The sequence below is a fragment of the Pelecanus crispus genome, chromosome 2, assembly GCF_030463565.1.
Source record: "Pelecanus crispus isolate bPelCri1 chromosome 2, bPelCri1.pri, whole genome shotgun sequence".
In the NCBI taxonomy this organism is placed as follows: Eukaryota; Metazoa; Chordata; class Aves; order Pelecaniformes; family Pelecanidae; genus Pelecanus; species Pelecanus crispus.
Window position 1 is genome coordinate 11,497,109 of NC_134644.1, and position 18,043 is coordinate 11,515,151.

Below are 18,043 nucleotides of genomic sequence, written 5' to 3' on the forward strand. Positions count from 1 at the left end.
GGGCAGAAAGAAGAGCTGGTTGAGCAGCAATAATCCTCCTGCACCTTGCTTGTGATTTGAGGACTTCTTTCAGAAGCCTGTGAAAACTAAGGCTAGAAAAACCATCTCCAGAGCCACATCTTGGAGTACCATGGTTGTAAGAGGAACAGTACCGATTCCCGCTTTGCATATTGCTGGCATGAGCAGCCATAAACTCTGTTTTAGGAGGCTGACGAGCACTGGACCTTCTTCAGGGTGATCTGGCAAAGACACTCTTTGAACAACAACTGCAGAACTGTTCACACATTCATATCCTGGAATATTTTGATTATATTTATTCACTACTGTTGATGGAAAGTTTAAAGTGACAAGATTTCTTTTTAAATTGCGGGGGGGGAGGTATTGTAACTGTCTTGTAGAGGCTGTAATGGCTCTTCAGATTAAAAACTACCAAAAAAGTTAACAGAAGCTTTGCACTATGCACTTACAAGTAGTTTCTTTTATTCTTATATTATATTTTTCTATTTTTATTATTATTTATTATTTTTATTTATTTATTATTATTTTTATATTTTCTTTTATTCTTATATTATTCTTATGTATGTTGAAAAAGTACATGCATGGTTATATAGCTCTATATATTTGATCCTTTCATTAAGAGAAAAACCTATCACTTATTCCATGTACACATTTTTTAAAATATAGAATTAAAATAGTTAATATTTTAAAGCAGTTAAGAATGAAGGACTTTATCCTGCAATACTGATAAGCAATATGTCAAACAGCCATCCAGTGCCTGAGACGCTAAGAGTGTTTAGAGCATGAGAAGCTATACAGAAGCCTGGATTACTGAGAGCTAAAGTCATATAACTCTCTCCATAGCAATACAAATACTCACTTAAATTTTGATTTGGTGGTTGCATTCTACATTCAGGGACTAAGTTTATTAAAGGAATAGAGAGTTCCTAAAGGGAGAAGTCTTTAACCGATGTAAAAAGGTGTAGCCCCAGGTCATATCAGCAGTGGTTGTGGTCTTTCTCAATTATTGGACATTTCATAGTGTAAGTATAAGTACTTGAAAGGATTTTAGCATCCAATACAGAAATTACTGATTTTCAGTATTAGTTATTTCATATCTATAAAACTAGAAGAGCCTATGAGATTTTTAAATGAATTCATACTGAATTCAGTTTAGCATGAAAATAAATATTTGCAGGGTCTAGAAGATGTCAGAATGCTTGATGGAAGAGTGTGGTAGGATTCATTTTATGAGTATGACAGAAATTCAGTTATATCTAGGAATAATGTTTTAATGTACTCTTGATTTAAGCTTTTCTTCTTGTTTCCAAAATTATATTAGAAAATGTCTTTACCCTGGAGCATGCTAAAAGTTTTAGTCTAGATATTTCTGCATCACTGAGGAATGGGAGTTCAACACGGTGCCAGAAGAAAAAATCCCTGAGAACTGTGCAACTGTATGACTGATTGATAGAGTTTAAAAAAGAAAAGGAAAAAAAAAAGTAGGTTCATTTTAGTTATGACTGGTAAGCTGTGAGCTGGTCTTTTATTCCCTATGCTGTGACTGAATGATAATGTTTTTTACGTGTTGCTGGAAAGAACAGTTGGAAAGGAGCCTAAAACAGAGTGTTCAGGGCCTAAGGGCCAAAATGCAGCTAGAGAAAATTACCTGTGAGAATAGCAGGAGATGTGACTTACTGCATTAACTGAAAACTATAAATGTGACTTACATTAACCAAAGACCTAAACATCTGTGTATATAAGTGCTTAGGGCAGCATGTTTGGAGCTGACTTCTAAGGCTGTAGGAACCCTTGGTACCAGACCAGGAACTTCAGTGTGCATGGTAGTTTGTACTTGTGAGGAAAATTTCCATAATCTCTTCTGCTGGTTTGCGAGGGATGCTGGAAAGAGCAGCTTCTGTAAATGTAGACATTTGCAGGTCTGGATTGAACCCAAATTCATTTGAGATTCATTAAAAATTCTAGTTGAATTGTTCAAATACCACTTATGGTGATACCTACATTAAACGGGGTGCTGAAGCTGTGTTTGATACAAAACTGGTTGAAGGAAGGAAAAGGTGGCATGAAGCAACCTGCGAGTAGCAATGTATGGATGTTCAGAACCTGTGAAGAACAGACCTCCAGCATCTCAAGACGGGAATACAATAACAATAACTGATGAATCCGAACTCTGAGGCTGCTTCTGACATCTTTATATCTAGTGTCAGGCTGTGAAAGGGAATTTGGGCTTCACTGGGAGAGGGATGGCCTCTATGAGAACAAGCACAGGTCACTGACGTGCACTAGAGCTGGCCCCTTTTAACTGAGAAAGGCTTGATTTCTTGCTAATGCCCACCATCATCTCAGATCAACATAGAGGCTAAACTGTGACTTGCCTATCTTGAAGTCACTGGAGACAGATTTCAAAATCAAAACCACCTGAATTCTTACTGATTTTCATGGGGGTTTAGGGTTCTCAGCACAGCTGAAAAGCTTACCATCTGAGCGTACCAAGATGGTATATCCAGATTAAATGATTAGACATTAGTAAATGTTTTTTGCAAATGGGTTCTTGTTCTTCAAAAACCAGGTTGAAACCCCTAGGTATGCAATGAATAATTAGATTTGGTCACCATTGATCAAAATTGATTTGAAATGTCAATAGGGAGCCAAATTTTTAAATTAATTAGGTTCTTTTAATGGGGAGGAGTTCAGAAACAGTTAAAAAATATTTTTACCCATCTTTGCTAATCTGTAAGATTTGATACTTGGTGAATGGATTTTACAACCAATAACTAATCCCCTGAGGTATCCACTCTTCTTGTGCTAAATTAAAGGATGAATGACATTACTGCACTTTGTCATTCTGAAAGAATAGGCTTGTAGTTGATTAAAGCCTCTGGGGAGCTCTGGTTACGTGTCCCTCACTTTCTGTGTCTTACTTGGGAACCTGAAGTCTGATTCAGGTGCTAAGCACCCACAACTGCAGCTGGAGACAGGTGCTTTGAGGTGACAAGTGCTACACAATGTGACATCTCATGCTGAGTTCCCAAAATTCATAGAAATTTTTTAAGTTAGTCTCAATGTACGTTCATAAAATGGTGATAAGAAAACCTACGGGGAGTTGGAAAGATACATGAATCATTGTGAAATTCTGGGACTGCAGTGAATAGTACCATAGTAACGCCATTGTGGAAGTTAACAGTTTTGTCCTCAGAGCTGGGTGTGAATAGCATGCAGCAGATTAAGTGTAAAGCTATATGTTGAACAACAAGTGGAGAAAAAGCACTGAGTATTTGCTGTCCTCAACAGCAAGGTTTTTGAGTCATCCATAGACCAGATACAGACTGAGCACTGAGTAGCGAACAGTTTGCGTGGAATAAGTAACTTGTCTTCATGTAATTAAAGATATCATGTCATTTGACACATAATCAAAGGTGAGGTTAAAGCTGTGCACATCTTCATTTTGATACTTCCTGACTTTTGAGTGCCTGACTTTTCAGCTCTCGTGGTATTCTTCAACCATGCTTTCATGTGTTACATTCAAGGGAGGATCTGGTTTCACAAAGGGCAAGGTGCGGATGCTTGCATTTTCTAGCCCACTGCTGTGGTGGTGAGAGGAAGTGTGGGACAGCAAACAGGCAAGGGGGCACCTGTACTCCTCTCCACTCCAGCCTGTCTCTCTCACTTAGGCTGCTTATTGCTGAAGACACAATACGCTTTTGGGTTAAGCTCATCCTCTATGTTCTGTCTGGAAAATGTTGTTGTCCTGTCTATTATTGTAATAGACAGAGGCAAACCTGGTGGTGACTTAGAGGCTAGAATATTCACTATGGCTGTTGTATGACTATAGACTTGGAGTATCATCGGGAAATGCACTGGGAGAAAATCTGGAATTGAACAATATGTTTGATAGCAACTCAGAATGGAGCAAGAACAACTGAGCTCAGATCATTTTCACTTCAGTTTTATAGCTTAATGCTTATTGACATGGGTTGTTTTGAATAGCAAAAAGATAAAAAAGATATTAAGTGTATTGTTTCTAGCATAAAAAAAATTAGAAAATCATGCTCAAGGCATTCTGATATCTCAGAGTGCAAGATTGCTTGGACCAGTGCCTATGATGTGTTTCTTTTAAAGGAAGGTTACTGAGGATATGCTGTGACTAGGAAAAAAAAAAAAAAGTAGGGAAAGTTCATGGTAATGACAGCTGGGGAAAGGAACATTGTTTGGACTACACTGAAATTACATTATGTGTCTTCATAAGTACAAGATTATGTTAAGAATAGGTTTTGGTGAAACTATTAAAAGTTGAATAATAGAAGAGACAGGATGCTCTTTTTCTGTTCTGAATCACTACTTTAAAAAGCCTTCCCTTTGCTCTCCGTTGTAGTTCAGAGTGTTCCAACAGAGCATCAAAGACCAAACAAAAATACTTTCTTGACTTCTCAAGGGAATCTTCCTCCTGGGCTGAGCATTTTCCATGAACTTTTCTGCTCTGTATAATAGAACTTCTACTGTATATGACTAAGTGAGTTGAGTCATGCAGAATTATTTTCTTATGCAATAGTGTTAAGAAATGTGGATGCACTGCTCTTGTTAAAGCCAAGGAGTGACTACCAACTTTGAAAAAGCAGGTCCCTCTTGCAAAAATCTTACTATTTAAAAATTCACATCTTATGCCATCCTAACCTGCAGTTAGTCTGTTCAGTGTGAGAAAATTATGATGAGGTTGGCAGCCGCTAGCCTGTAAGAAATAAAAAAATAAAGGGAACAAGGGAAAGCAAAGATACTATGCTGGGGTCCCACCCATTGAATGAAGGGATGAGGGTGGCTGAGGAAGAGCAGCCGCACAGAAGTAGCCTAGCGAGGACTAGGGAGGGCCGTCAGAGCTGGGACCGCCAAGGTGAGCGCCTTCCCTCACAGGCCCCCGCGCGCTTCATAGGAATATCCAGAGCCCGGGCCTGGCCTGGGCCCCACTGTGCTCGAAGGAAACCCACTGTCAGGGCTGGAATTCCGCCTTGTGGAAGGGGAATTTCTCCAGATGATTCATAAGACAGATGATCACGGTTCCTGCTTTGAGGTTTATGATGGATATTTAGTATTCTATCATTAAATCTCCTATATTATGAATGAAAAAAGGAATATCACGGTGAAAAATTGGCAAAGGTACAAAATTCTACTGGCAAGAATTACACTAAACACAGTTAGAAAGAATACTAAGACAAAAATAAACTTGTAATTGGCATTTTCTTTCATTAGTAGTTGTATAAAGTTAGAGATAAAAGAGCTGTCCTAGACTGGAACTGCAACAGGAAGGTTGAGAGCTAAGGGGAGGAATAGGTTTGTGAAAAAAGAATTCTCCTCTTCCCTCCTCACCATAATTTCAAAAAAACCCAAAACTGTTTCCATATATAACTTTCCACAAAGTCAATGCATTTCCAGAGCCAAAAGCATCACACCTGTTCAGATGTGGTAGTTGCACAGGAGAGTCTTTCATCAGATAGCACAGAGTGCCTTCTAATATTAGATCACATTGAAACAAGTCTGCTTTTAAGCATTCAATCAATGGGTCATGATACACTGAAAAATTAAAAACTGCAAGCGATTCCCTGATCTTTATGTGCTGCTCAGGCAGTTTAAGGCTCTATGATCTTAACTGGGAAGACAAGAATTCCCTGGAGGCTGGCTGACCTGTGACGGATGGCTCAGGAGCCAAATATTGCTGTTGGTTCCAGTGTAGATCAGATCAAGGAATCAGGAGGCTGTAATCAGATCCTTTGGTAAGTTCTCTCATTTTCTTGCATCAAACAGTTCCCAATCTCATGGCAGATGGATTAGTTTTACATTTCTTCTTTTTCAGTCTTAACATAACCTTAATTTTAAAATTCTGACAATAGCAGACATCTGAAAAAGTAAAAAAAAAACAATCTGATAAACACCGAAAGTTAGAAACTCCACCTTTAATTCTTTTCATTTAAAGATCAGATTCTTGGGCCATAGATGTATAGGCCACCATGCAGCCTCAGGCATTTTTGCTACTGACCTTGAGTTTGAAAATTGTTGCAGGAATCCAGTGTGGACTGAAACATCTGAAGAAGATAGGCTGTTGTGGTCATCAAAACTGCGCATTCCCCTAGCAGCTCTTGCACATGGGCAAATTCGCCTGCTAAGCCCGGTGACTGGCTAAGGCACTTGATAGAAACAGCTTTCACTGTAAAATGAGTATTTTACACATAGCAGGTGGACAGCCACATGAAAACAGCTGATCCTGCAGATCAAGAGCAGCGGTCCATGAGAGGGAATCTGGGGCCAGAGGATGAGGGAAAGGTAACTATTTTGTCATGAAGGATGGTCACTTTTAACAAAGGACCGCTTTTAAATAAAGCATAAGCCTTAAAACTTCTCTTTGTGTGGAACTCGGAAAATACCGAGACGAAAATCTTTTTCTTTATACCCTGTATTAGTAGCATCCAATCTTACAGAAAGGTGTAACAAAGGACGCAGCTTTTGCCATTATGATCAGTAAAATGAGCTCCTTCAGTAAAAGGAGCTTTTCCTTCAGTGGAGCGGTGGGAGAACTTCAGTCACGCTGTCATTAAATAGCCTAGAGCAGGAACTAGATTAACCCTTTTTTTGGTTTGGTTTTTTTTTTAAGTACTCTCTTAGATTGGTTTAATTGGATTCATAGCCTCTTACAGATGCTGTATTTTTTCTTCAGATGCTATTCTGAGAAAATAAAGTTGCTAATACTCACCTTTTTTAATAATCATGGCAAGATTTCAGAAAGGTCAATGCACGAAGCCTACATTTCTTGCTATTAAGCTGGTACTCATGTACCATTTTAGGCAATTAGTAAGTAAGGATTGTTACACTGGGAAACAAAAGAAAAAAACACGCCAAATCAATTTTCTTTATTCACATGAAAATTGAACTAGTAAAAACAGTTTATGTAAGTGTTTAATAATTACCCCAAAAGGCAGGAAGCGTGTGTCATTACACATTGCAAAGAACCTCAGAGGAGGCTGGGCTGGCTCTATCCTGTATGCCCTTTGATGTAGGCATATGGCTGTACAGGATTCACGCACCTTTCCAGCAAGAACTGCTAAAATGTACCTACTTAAAATGTAAGGCTTTACAGCAAAGCATCTGTTACTGCAGCATATAAAAAATTATTAAACCAAGACAAGGATTATTACAGGAACAGTAAGATGGATAAGGAACTAATTGAACGGAAGGGGGAAATAGATCAGGCTGAAAAGGAATTACTAATGATGTTTGGGAACGGCACCTTATTTAATATTTTCATTAATGACAAAGTACAAAAAACCAAGCATAATCTAATGAAATTTGAACATGTTTGAAACTTGAACAAAGTTGACAGCAATATCAAACAAAGGACTAGAATTTTACATAGGAAGAATTTAGCAATGTGAAGTTGGAAGTAAGGTAAACGCCATGAAATAAATAAGTATAAAGTCACATGTTTGAGAACCAAGTTATTTTGCTGAAAACGGTGGTCCTCTGGTTAAAAAAAAAATGGCACAGGAGAAAAAGGCTGGTAACACCTTCTACTTCCTAGAGTCATAAGCAGTAAAAAAATAATAGTAACAGAACTCCTGCTGCAATACTGTTTTCAAAAAATGCTAACAGATATAACAGAAAGTGCATTTCCACTGTAAAGTTTCTTCAGTACTAATGCATATAAGTTCTGCAGCTTTTCTAGAACCATGATGTGGAACTGGACAGAGAGAAATGGCCCACTGTTATTAGAGAAGACTAAGGACACTTCTATGCCGAACAACCTAAGCCAGCAAAAAAATCCCAATGACTGCTGAGTAAATTAAAGCTAAAATTACACAGCTTTGTGAAGCCTAGGGCCGTGCCTAGGGTCATGCTCAGACGAGCACCAACACAGCTACACAGAGCTCAGGACTAAGAAGTCTTATCTGAAGTAGATTAGGCAAGATTTGTGCCTATTTGCAATGGCTTAATGAAACTGAAGAACTGCTGGCTGCCTGTGGAAAGTTTTGCAGCTGTTCTTGAAAGTTGCCCTTGACCAGCTTAATTGTCAAGACATAAGTACTAAGCCTTGCTCTTCTGTCTGAAATGGGCAGCTACCGCTGCAGGTACTCGTAGCACAGGCACGGCAGGACACTGTACAATGGTCCGGTTCACAAGACACCGGAGCAGATCAGCAAATAATACAAGGTAGTTGGTGTGTCTCGTGATTTCACGTTGCAGTCATTATCATAAGTATTCTTGACTAAGCATTTATCAAGTGAGGGGAAAGATTTTATCAAAATTAGTCTCTCTGATTTCCTTCTGTAAATCAGAAGACCTCAAAGCACTTGACAGCAGCAGCACATGTGAGTTTAAATGCAAAGTGAGTTGCAGCTATCATGGGAGTAAACAGCAGGTGCAAGGCAGATTTTTTTCTTTTCCTTGGCAAGTCTGAAAGTTTGTGTGCTTGGATCCATACCTGAAGACATTTATTTGCTAAGGAAGAAGCCTGAAATCTCCTGCTTTATCTTTAGCTCATAATTTGAAGCTGTGATAGATGGAAGACTGCTGGACTTTGTTTCCCAGCCAGACAACAGAGCAAATGAACATTGTCGTCAGAAACAGGACCAAGTCCCTACAAATAAAGTTAGAACATGGAAGATTACTGCAAATACTTTAAAGCTATTGCTTTCTTCAGTAATATTTATACTGAATATATATGCACGAAGGGGAGAGCTATAGGCATGCCACTTACAGGTACAACTGTGACTAGAAATTTTTTTCTTCAGGCAGTTGTACGTTAACAGTGACTGCCAAGGCAAGTTGCTCAAAGGAGTATTTTAGAATGGTGTTATCCTGTTCATATTTCAAGCATTTTTTTATATCAAAGTCAAGTTCAACTTCTTGAAAAAGCTGAACAGATCTCAAAGGCTCTGTCTTAAAATTCTGGGAAGTTCTCAGACATACAGTCAGGATAGTGCTGCTGGCTGAATACCAAGATTATTCCATAACAAAAACCAAAGACCAACTCCTCTCCCCCAACTGCCCTGCAGCAGTACTTCCAATTAATCAGGTGAAACAAATGTTTTACAGGTTTCCAAAAGATAGCTCAGCTTAAGGAACATACTATTTATTTATGTCTTCAAAACAGAAGGAAAATGTAAGGATTTAACATTTTGGCAAGACTTAGTTTGCAATGAGAACAGCAAGTAAAACCTAGAACTTAGGATATTTTTGTGAAATCTGCCACAAAGACCCAAGGAGAAAGCACTGACAGACCTTGGCTCAAGGAATCCTAAGAACATCATTTGTGTTGCAGAAATCCAATGTTTTTTCATCTGTCAGAGCAGTTATAATAGAACTGGACTAGGAATTGAGCTGAAATCTATACACCAGCTGCACGACTAACACAAAACCATTTCAACGCTCTTGAGAACCCCTTGAGTACCAGCCACCAGGAGGACAAAGGTATATCTTTAAATTTTCTTACCCTTCCTAGCAATATCACCTCTGAGTTCTTCAGAAGAAATCTGCGTATTTCTGATGCTGGTATTACCTTCATTTCTTTCAGGCTCAGGGACATTACATCTGTAACAAGTATTCCATGAAAAGTGAAAACTGAAAAAGCAGTATTATACACTGAGGAAAAACAAGGCAATAAATCTGGACTCTCTTCTAATCTAATAGTATGAGCAAATACTGAAAGACTGAGAAGCAGGAAAAAGAAACTGTGATTTACATATTCATTAAGTAATTTGTATAATCAAAAGATTTAAAAGGTCATTACTGGAACACCTGCCTGTTAACAGATGTAGAAGAATGAAGGCCAAAGAACACAGTTTTTATAAAGATGCTGGTAGATAAACAGTTGGCAGATCTACAGATACCTGCTGTGGCGGCATTAGTCTTTTTGGCTCAGGCTGCTGTTGTGGATAAGGTAAGTCTTCTGGAATTCATGAATCCATACACATCCTGACTTGCCTGTTGCAAAGCCTGACCGTTGTTTATTAGGAATTTGATCGCATTTAAATAACATTCCAGTTAAATAAGGTTTTATCCAGTAGGGAAGTTTTATGCACTAAGGTCAAGTATGAATTTGATTTAAAGCAGAATGTAGTTCATTGCACTTGACAGAGCAAATACTAGAAAAAAAAATCTTACAGTCTCATGCCACAGAAAGAAAAACAGCACAATAGATGCCTGTTTAGATAGATGGGAGTACAGCACTGTGCACAAATCTTAATCAAGAATGAGGAGTCTGTCTTAATTGGGCTAAATTTGTTAATTTCTGTTTCAGTGCCACTCTGCAACATTGGAGACCTCAATGAGCCATTTGCATAGATGCACAGTGAGAATCACCTCGATTAATTGTAGATAACTTAGTGTTAGATACCCAGGTCTAAGCTGGTCACCATATGCTACTTTTAGTCTGTGGCTGAAGCATTTTCTGGGGATTCCTGTTTGGTCTCTGTATTAGGTTTGAGTGGCAAGGTTTTGGTAGTGGGGGGGGCTACAGGGGTGGCTTCTGTGAGAAACTGCTAGAAGCTTCCCCTGTGTCTGATAGGGCCAACGCCAGCTGGCTCCAAGATGGACCCACTGCTGGCCAAGGCCGAGCCCATCAACAACGGTGCTAGCGCCTCTGGGATAACATAGTTAAGAAGGGGGGAAAAAAAACCCAAAACACCGGGACACAAACTGCAGCTGGGAGAGGAGTGAGAATATGCGAGAGGAACAACTCTGCAGACCCCAAGGTCAGTGCAGAAGGAGGGCAGGAGGTGCTCCAGGCACCGGAGCAGAGATTCCCCTGCAGCCCTGGTGAGGCAGCTGTGCCCCTGCACCCATGGAGGCCCACGGGGGAGCAGATACCCACCTGCACCTGGGGAGGACCCACAGTAAAGTCTTTGCTAAGAACAGGAAGGATGACATTCTCTGCTCTCTCTTCTTCCACAAAACGTTGGTTAAGCAGAGTTTGCCCCTGGTGAGTTCATGGCATCTATTCTCAATCACCATTTTGTCCTTCACACGTCTCAAAATAAAATTAATTTCCATAACCTCTAGGAATATGCTCTATAGTCTTCCCAGGGACTGAGGTTACGTGCCCAAAGTATGTAAGATAGAATTTTTTTTTTTTTTTCATAAAAACAAATATACCCATTTTTACATCCCCCCCAATAAGACATTTTTAGACAGAATAACCTCTTTACAGCTGTTGGAAAAATCTTTACTATTACATGATTTCTATACATATTTTTATACATTTGGCTGCTTTAAATGTACAGAGTAAGAGAAAACAAACGTTAACTATTAATAAGTTTACAAGATAATCCTTTTTAAAAAGCAATACATCTTCCTTTAATTTTCATGACAAAAGGTTCTGCATGGTCAAGGATTCAAAAATTCATCCAAAATTTTCAGAGATGATTCATACAGGATTCTGAAATGGCATAAAGCAATGCATAACAGGATTAGATATGCTAAATGCTAAATCAGTCCTCGACTATTTGATTCTCAGAGTATAGCTACCACATGATTTCTTTGACAAGTTATTCCATACTAGTTTAAGTATTAAATATGCCTTTACAAATTACTTTTGAAATAGCTGGGGTTTTTTTCTTTCAACTTTTCCATTTCTGCTGATCATCTCTAGCTATAGTGTAATCTACAGCAAGCCAGTTTAAATTACTATGTCAATTCAAGAACATTTGCTAGTATTTCATGATCTATTTAAAGAACCTACTCGTTTTCTTCACAGCATTTTTACTCTTTTTTTCAAACATAAATCATCAAATCCTTTACCAATAATTCATACTAAGGCCATTTTTCATTCTTTTACTTTCTTCCTTTCTCCCTCATTCTTCAGTGTTCAGAATTTTTTTCCTCACCTGTGGCAGTTTTTTTTCCAAGTCTGAGCTTTCTATCTTATCCTTATTCGCAGCTGCCTCCTTCAGCTGCATATGCACCCATCTTAGTCCCTTTCTGACTCTCTTCTGGCTCACATTACTCCCTAAACAATCTCAAAGGTCAGCTCTGAAGTTTCCATTTGGCAGGCCCTTTTTATTTTCTTGCATTCCCTGACACAGTCACTCATCTAGCCTTCATAGTTGCATTCTCACGCAACTTCTCCTAACACTGCTCTAGAAGATCCTCTAGAAGATCCTCAAAAGACAAAAATGGGCACTTTGTTCTTCTGTCAAAACTTTATTTCACTGTTAACCACTTTATCCTTCACATCACTTTTGTAAAAGATTGTCACCTGTATTTCTTAAGCATTTTTTTCTCCATATTCTTCTTATTATAGTCCTAGACTGATGCCCCAAATAAGCAAGGTTTGTCAGTCATTAATCATGATGAGTTAGGGCATTCATCATGAAACACCAAGTCCTGAAATACAAGAGGCAACTCTGCATTTTCATAGCTGTATAGTGGATGTTAGGGCTCCCTGAATTCAGACGGCCACAGGGGTCTCACACGCTCCTCTTTATAGTGCTGTATCCTTTAAGCCATGATGGAACTCAACTGTCAAAATAAGCTAGTATTATAATGTACTATAAAATTAGCATAATTAGTTAAGTACTGTGGTTTTACACACAATGCTGCTTTGTATAAATTTTATTTGGTTACAATTTAAGGCTAACAAAACAAGAGATCTGTGACACTGGAGCACGTACCAGCAGCACCCTGGACAGCAAGCCAAAATTCAGAGTAACTGTACGCCTCCCCAGACAGACAAATTTAAGTCAGTTTTACCAGGTACCTTGCTGGAGAACTTTCAGATAGGTGGCAGACAAATCATACACAAAGTTATATTACAAAACAATTCAAGAATCGTTATTTAGAGATGCAATGAGAGTGCAATAAAGAGTTTGGGAAGCTAGCTAAATGGTAATACTAAAGAAATACCTTTCAGCACAGCCATTAGCTAAATTTAAATTCTAATACCCATACATCAAAATCCTGATTAAAGTAAACAGAAAATATTAAGTCAAAGGTAGCATTCTGTAGCTCATTTGTGTTTATAGAGCATGGAACATTTTCTCTAGCTTCCAAATCACTGCACTGACAGCTTTTTTTTTTTTTTTTTTTTTTGCTAGGCATAAATATTTGCATTTTATAAACTAAACTAATGTGTGTGCCATTACTCTTGAGGAAATTCTCTCAATATACAATATGTTGTCCAGAATTTTTAAGTGCACTGAACAGCATTTTTAAAATAATAGACCCACAGGGCCATCTTAAACTGCTAACTCAGCTGAAGAGGGAAGACTAAATTACAATGAAAAGTTTTGCTTCGGAATTAGTGCAACAATTCCTCCTTTAAGGGCAGCACTTTAATTACTACACCAGACAGCACTTTTGCTTTTTTCTTTCTCTGCTAATATGTAATAGATTACTTCTAAGTCCAAATTTAAGATGATGGCACAGAATGCCAAGTCTCTTGGGAAATTAAAGAATGTCACTATTTCCTGGTATACCTGGGTATTAAATAAAATAATCCCTGAAGGAGTTATTATGAGATAATGCATTCAGAAGCAAAAAGTAATAATACTCTTAAGTATGAGTTTAAAAAACCCAGTAATACATTTTATCACGCATCAGTGCAGCACTGTGCATCCTAAGATTGTGCTGAAAGTAAGGATCAGAGACGTAGCTTGCAGCATACCATAACTGAAATTTTGGGGTTTGGTAAGCAGAGTAGGATGATAAAATAGTTTACAAACAACAGGGCACATTTCGGACTGTATATCATATAATCGCATTTCAGTTATACATTAGCCCTGTAGTACCAGAGCACTACAAATGGCATGTCAGAAGACAGTAGAGGCCCAGTCTGGTCCAACATTATGTCTATCTGAGAACGTGCAAACACACTTTAAATTCGCCAAGCAAAACTTAATCATTGAATAACTTCCTCGCAACCTTTTTTCAGCATGAATTCTTTTACCTTCTGGAGAGAAAAAATCCCCAACGTACCTGTACAAATATGAATCCTCACAAATTCTGCAAAGCTGTGTGATAGCTTCTGAATGTTATCATATTGCAGTTCTGGTTCTTGTTAAAAATACTTCCCGTCATCATGTCCATATTCCTAATCTTTTAATTATCTGCAACTATCTCTTGGTTTTGTATTATACAAAGGCAGCCATTCATATATCACAACATTAAAACACTGTGTAGCATCTTGTGCTCTTCATCTGCCCCAGCTTCTAGGTTGATTTGTCCCTGTTCACTGGGCAGAGATTATCACATAGATTCATGAAGCAATTATCTGTGTTCTTACTGAAATTTATAGTCAGTAGTGCACTCAAGTGGCAGCAATTACTCATTTTAATGTGCCTATTTATTTAATCATGTTAAGATTTGCTTTAATTCCTCAGCCTTTTCTACTGTCTTGATTAACAGAAGTGCAAACTGAATCATAATACTCTGCTGCTCACCTTTTTCTTCCAGATCATTATTATTATTTTTAAAAATATTATAGTAGAGCACGTGGCAACCCAACGTTAAATGATTTAATGGAAAAAAATAATTGTTTTTTGTTTATTTTTGTTTGATTTTGTTTCTAAGCTAGGTCCCAACCAAAAGAAATTAGTTCACAGCCGAGCAACTAATTAAAAAACATCTACCCAGGAAGCAGAGTCACTCTGAGTTTTAGAAGTACAATTATGTAGTCATTTTGGTTTTTAAATAAGGTATATTTTGGTTCTTTATCAATTTTATGGTACATGAGCACAGTGTCCTCTGTGGAAACCACTCAAAGTCTTGACAGCAAAATTTCTGTTTTCTATTTACTTATGCCAGACAGGAAATGGCAGTGAAGGGTGCTTTGGTTTTAATTTTTTTCCCCCTTCTTTATTTTTTTTTTTTTTTTAAAATAAATGTCATTTTTGATGGTGCATAACTGAAGTGGCTCGTATATATCATGAAACTTTCTGGTTTAGTTCTTAAGATTATATATCTCTTTAAAGAGAGTTACAAAATACCTTTCTGGCTCTGATACAGTAGCAGATTTAAATGAACGAATGCATATTCTGTTAGCAACAACACAGCTACTCTATTGTATTGTCCTAAATATCAGGCTTCTTTTTTTCCCCCTGGAAAAATCCAATTTACCTTCTGCACTTCTGAACCAATTCCAGATGGATATTTACTGTACAGCCCTCAAAGTTCTACCACTGCCAGAACACTTTGTGTAGCTGTTGAGCTTCTTGATAGAAATCAAGTGCAAACTGTAAGGATTTGAAATATCATAATAGGAAAGGGGTATTGCCCATGTGGCCTCCTTGATAAACTATCTTATTTTTCATAGCGTAGCATCTCATAACTTTAGTTTAAATCAGTGACACCAGTTCAGTCATAGCAGAGCCGCCAAAGGCCTATGTCTCGTCATTACAACAGGCCTCAGGGTAGCGCTCCGCCAGATGAGCGTGCTGTTGAAGTGTGCTTAGGTCTGAAGGGCCACGCAAGAAACTGTTGAGTAAAATGAAGTGAGGTTTTTTTTGTTTGTTTTGCTTTTTAATTTAAAGTCTGCCTACTCTGCATCCATTGTTTGACTAAATCGTAAGGATCATCAGTTTGAAGAATTAAAGATTATTCAGGCCACTGTGGTGCATTAATAACTTTCTCAGTAGTTTTTGATGTCTATAACCATAGTCTGTTTTCTTCATAGTCTATGTCTGTGCCTTTTAATGTCTACTTTGCATGTTTCCTAATTCCATGGGCAGCAATCAAATTTTAACAAATTTTTAGACTTAAGCAAGTTTGAGACACTTAAGGCTAAAGCATTCATCGTGACTGTCTATCTTAGGCAGGTCTGAAATAAGTGATTGCAAATACAATCACTTTCAAGAAACTCATCCCAAAGAATTTTAGAGTCAACCAGATATGACACCAAAATCCCCAAAAAGAGCAAAATAAAATCACCTGTGGAAAGGTCTTAAAGTCATTGTTATATTCAGTTAAATTTTTACCATCTACATAGGTATGGATTCATATGCCTAATACCAAAATGTGGGAGAAAAATCTTCTAGTAATAAGAAATAGTAAATAGAATTCTTACTTTGTTCTACACCTGCTGCTAACAGAACTGAATTTCGGAACTGAATCCTGCAATATACAGGATCAAGGCGTAACACATTCAAACTAAATGCAAAAATTTAAACTAAATATGTAAAGATTGCAATCACAGCAAATTAGGCAGGAAATTTAGTACTGTGTTGGGCTCAATACCTCACATGTTTTTTACCCACTACTTTAAACGTTGCAATCATTCAGAACGCTCTAACTGTATTATGTAAGTACAGAACACAGTCAATTATTGCAGAGCGGGTACAGGAGAGGATAGTGTTCATTCCCACAGCGCATTTACCTTTCAGTGCTGCCAGATTCTTCTGTGGCAGCATTCTTGCACGTTATCAGCTTCCTTTGAATGGCAGGTGCAATATCCTTCAGAAGTGAAGTTTTGTGCTTACCTATTTGAAATAAGATTATGTTGAAGAGTTGGACAAAACCAATGATTTATCAAAAAAAAAAACCCTCTGCACGTTTTCATCAATTTTTTTTTAAACATGAAAGACTGTTTAGTGAAAGATTATATATTAAATTAGATTTTCACTGTCCTTGATTAATTACTGTGTATTTCAGCAAATCAGAATATAGAGATGGACCCTATGAGTTAGCAGACAGTTGTATTTTTAAACTCACATGCAAAGATTGAAAGTCCAGAGCTTAACAATGCAAGTGATATAAGCTTAAATCTGTAGAAAAATGGTAACTTAACAGGATGAGGAAAAGTGCCTGATGAATTGTAGAACTCAACTTTCAAAATGTAGCACATAAAAAAAAGAGAAAAAAAAAAAGGACAAAAATGGTTCAACTGACCTTTAATTATAATCACAATGCAGACAGTGGCTGTTATACTAAAAATCCCTTCAATTTCTTTAGAGAGAATGGACTCCATTAATTCATTTAAAAATGACCTAAGGAAAAAAATAAAGCAAAAATTCATTATAAATCATGTTTCTTTCAAAACAGAACTGATCACAAGTTTGTGATTATGCTACCCTGCCATCATAGCTTCAAAGATACCATGCAGGACAAAGCAGTGGTTATTGGGTAATTGAAGACTATGTGCTGCTTCTGGAACTGAGAATATCTGAGTTAGCAGAATGGTAAATTGCTTGGGAAGAAAAAAAAGTTTGTACACAGAATAAGTAGCTGTTAAGAGAAATGAAGAGCTTGTGGACTATTTTGGGAAAGAATCCATGAAAAAAATACTGGTTTACTGGAATCTAACTTGCGTAATTTGTACTGAAATTTCTAACTTCAAGTTCTACTGAAGTTTAAAAAAGTAAGTTATATGACTCCAATGGTTTGTAAGTAACTACTCATGTGCTTGAAATTATTACTACTTGTAGTCTGATTAGAGTTTAATTAACACTTTGGTCTAAAATGCATATCTCATAAAAATTATGGGTTTCCAATTACAAAACAGTGAAGAATGTTTATAACTAAATATAGCCCTGAAACACTTCCAAACATTTTACATATTGAAAGTATGGACAGACTAACAGAATCAAAAGAACAGTTTATTGTAAAGTCTGAGCTAAATAGTAACTCTAGATGTATCTTAAGAGACTCATTTTTAGCAAGAGATAATACTATTACCAGCAAACTTTAGAGGTGTTTTGGGACACATATTAAGTTAAGAAAAATGAAACGAGTCAAGGAAGAGGTCTACCGACCAAACTAAACTGCAGTATGGAATGAGGCAATACTACAGAACGAAACCGCTAATTAGTCATTATAGTGTTAATGGTAAAAATAACAAATTTAACTCAGAAGCAATTCTCAAAAAAGAGAAAATTAAAAGAACAAGAGTGATAAAGCAGGTGATGAACAAGATCTGTAATCCTCATACTCCCCAGAGGACAAAACTAAATGCTCTGTGAAGAACTAAAGGGAAAACTGAGAGCAGTAGATGTTACAATAACTTTCCCTAAAATATTTCAAAATACCTTTGGTAATATTATTATCTGTTACCAAA

General features: G+C 37.4%; 1 protein-coding gene across 1 annotated transcript in view; it reads right to left on the reverse strand.

Moving 5' to 3' along the window:
• Window positions 1-11,382: 11,382 nt before the first annotated feature.
• The window catches only part of NCAPG2 (non-SMC condensin II complex subunit G2), a 47,931-nt gene continuing 41,270 nt past the window's right edge, over window positions 11,383-18,043 (reverse strand). Inside the window, exons 25-27 of the mRNA XM_075705599.1 lie at window positions 16,879-16,976; window positions 16,367-16,469; window positions 11,383-11,434 (exon numbers count right to left, since the gene is read on the reverse strand). Of these exons, the coding sequence (XP_075561714.1) occupies window positions 11,383-11,434; window positions 16,367-16,469; window positions 16,879-16,976 (253 nt within the window). The remainder of the gene's footprint in view (window positions 11,435-16,366; window positions 16,470-16,878; window positions 16,977-18,043) is intronic.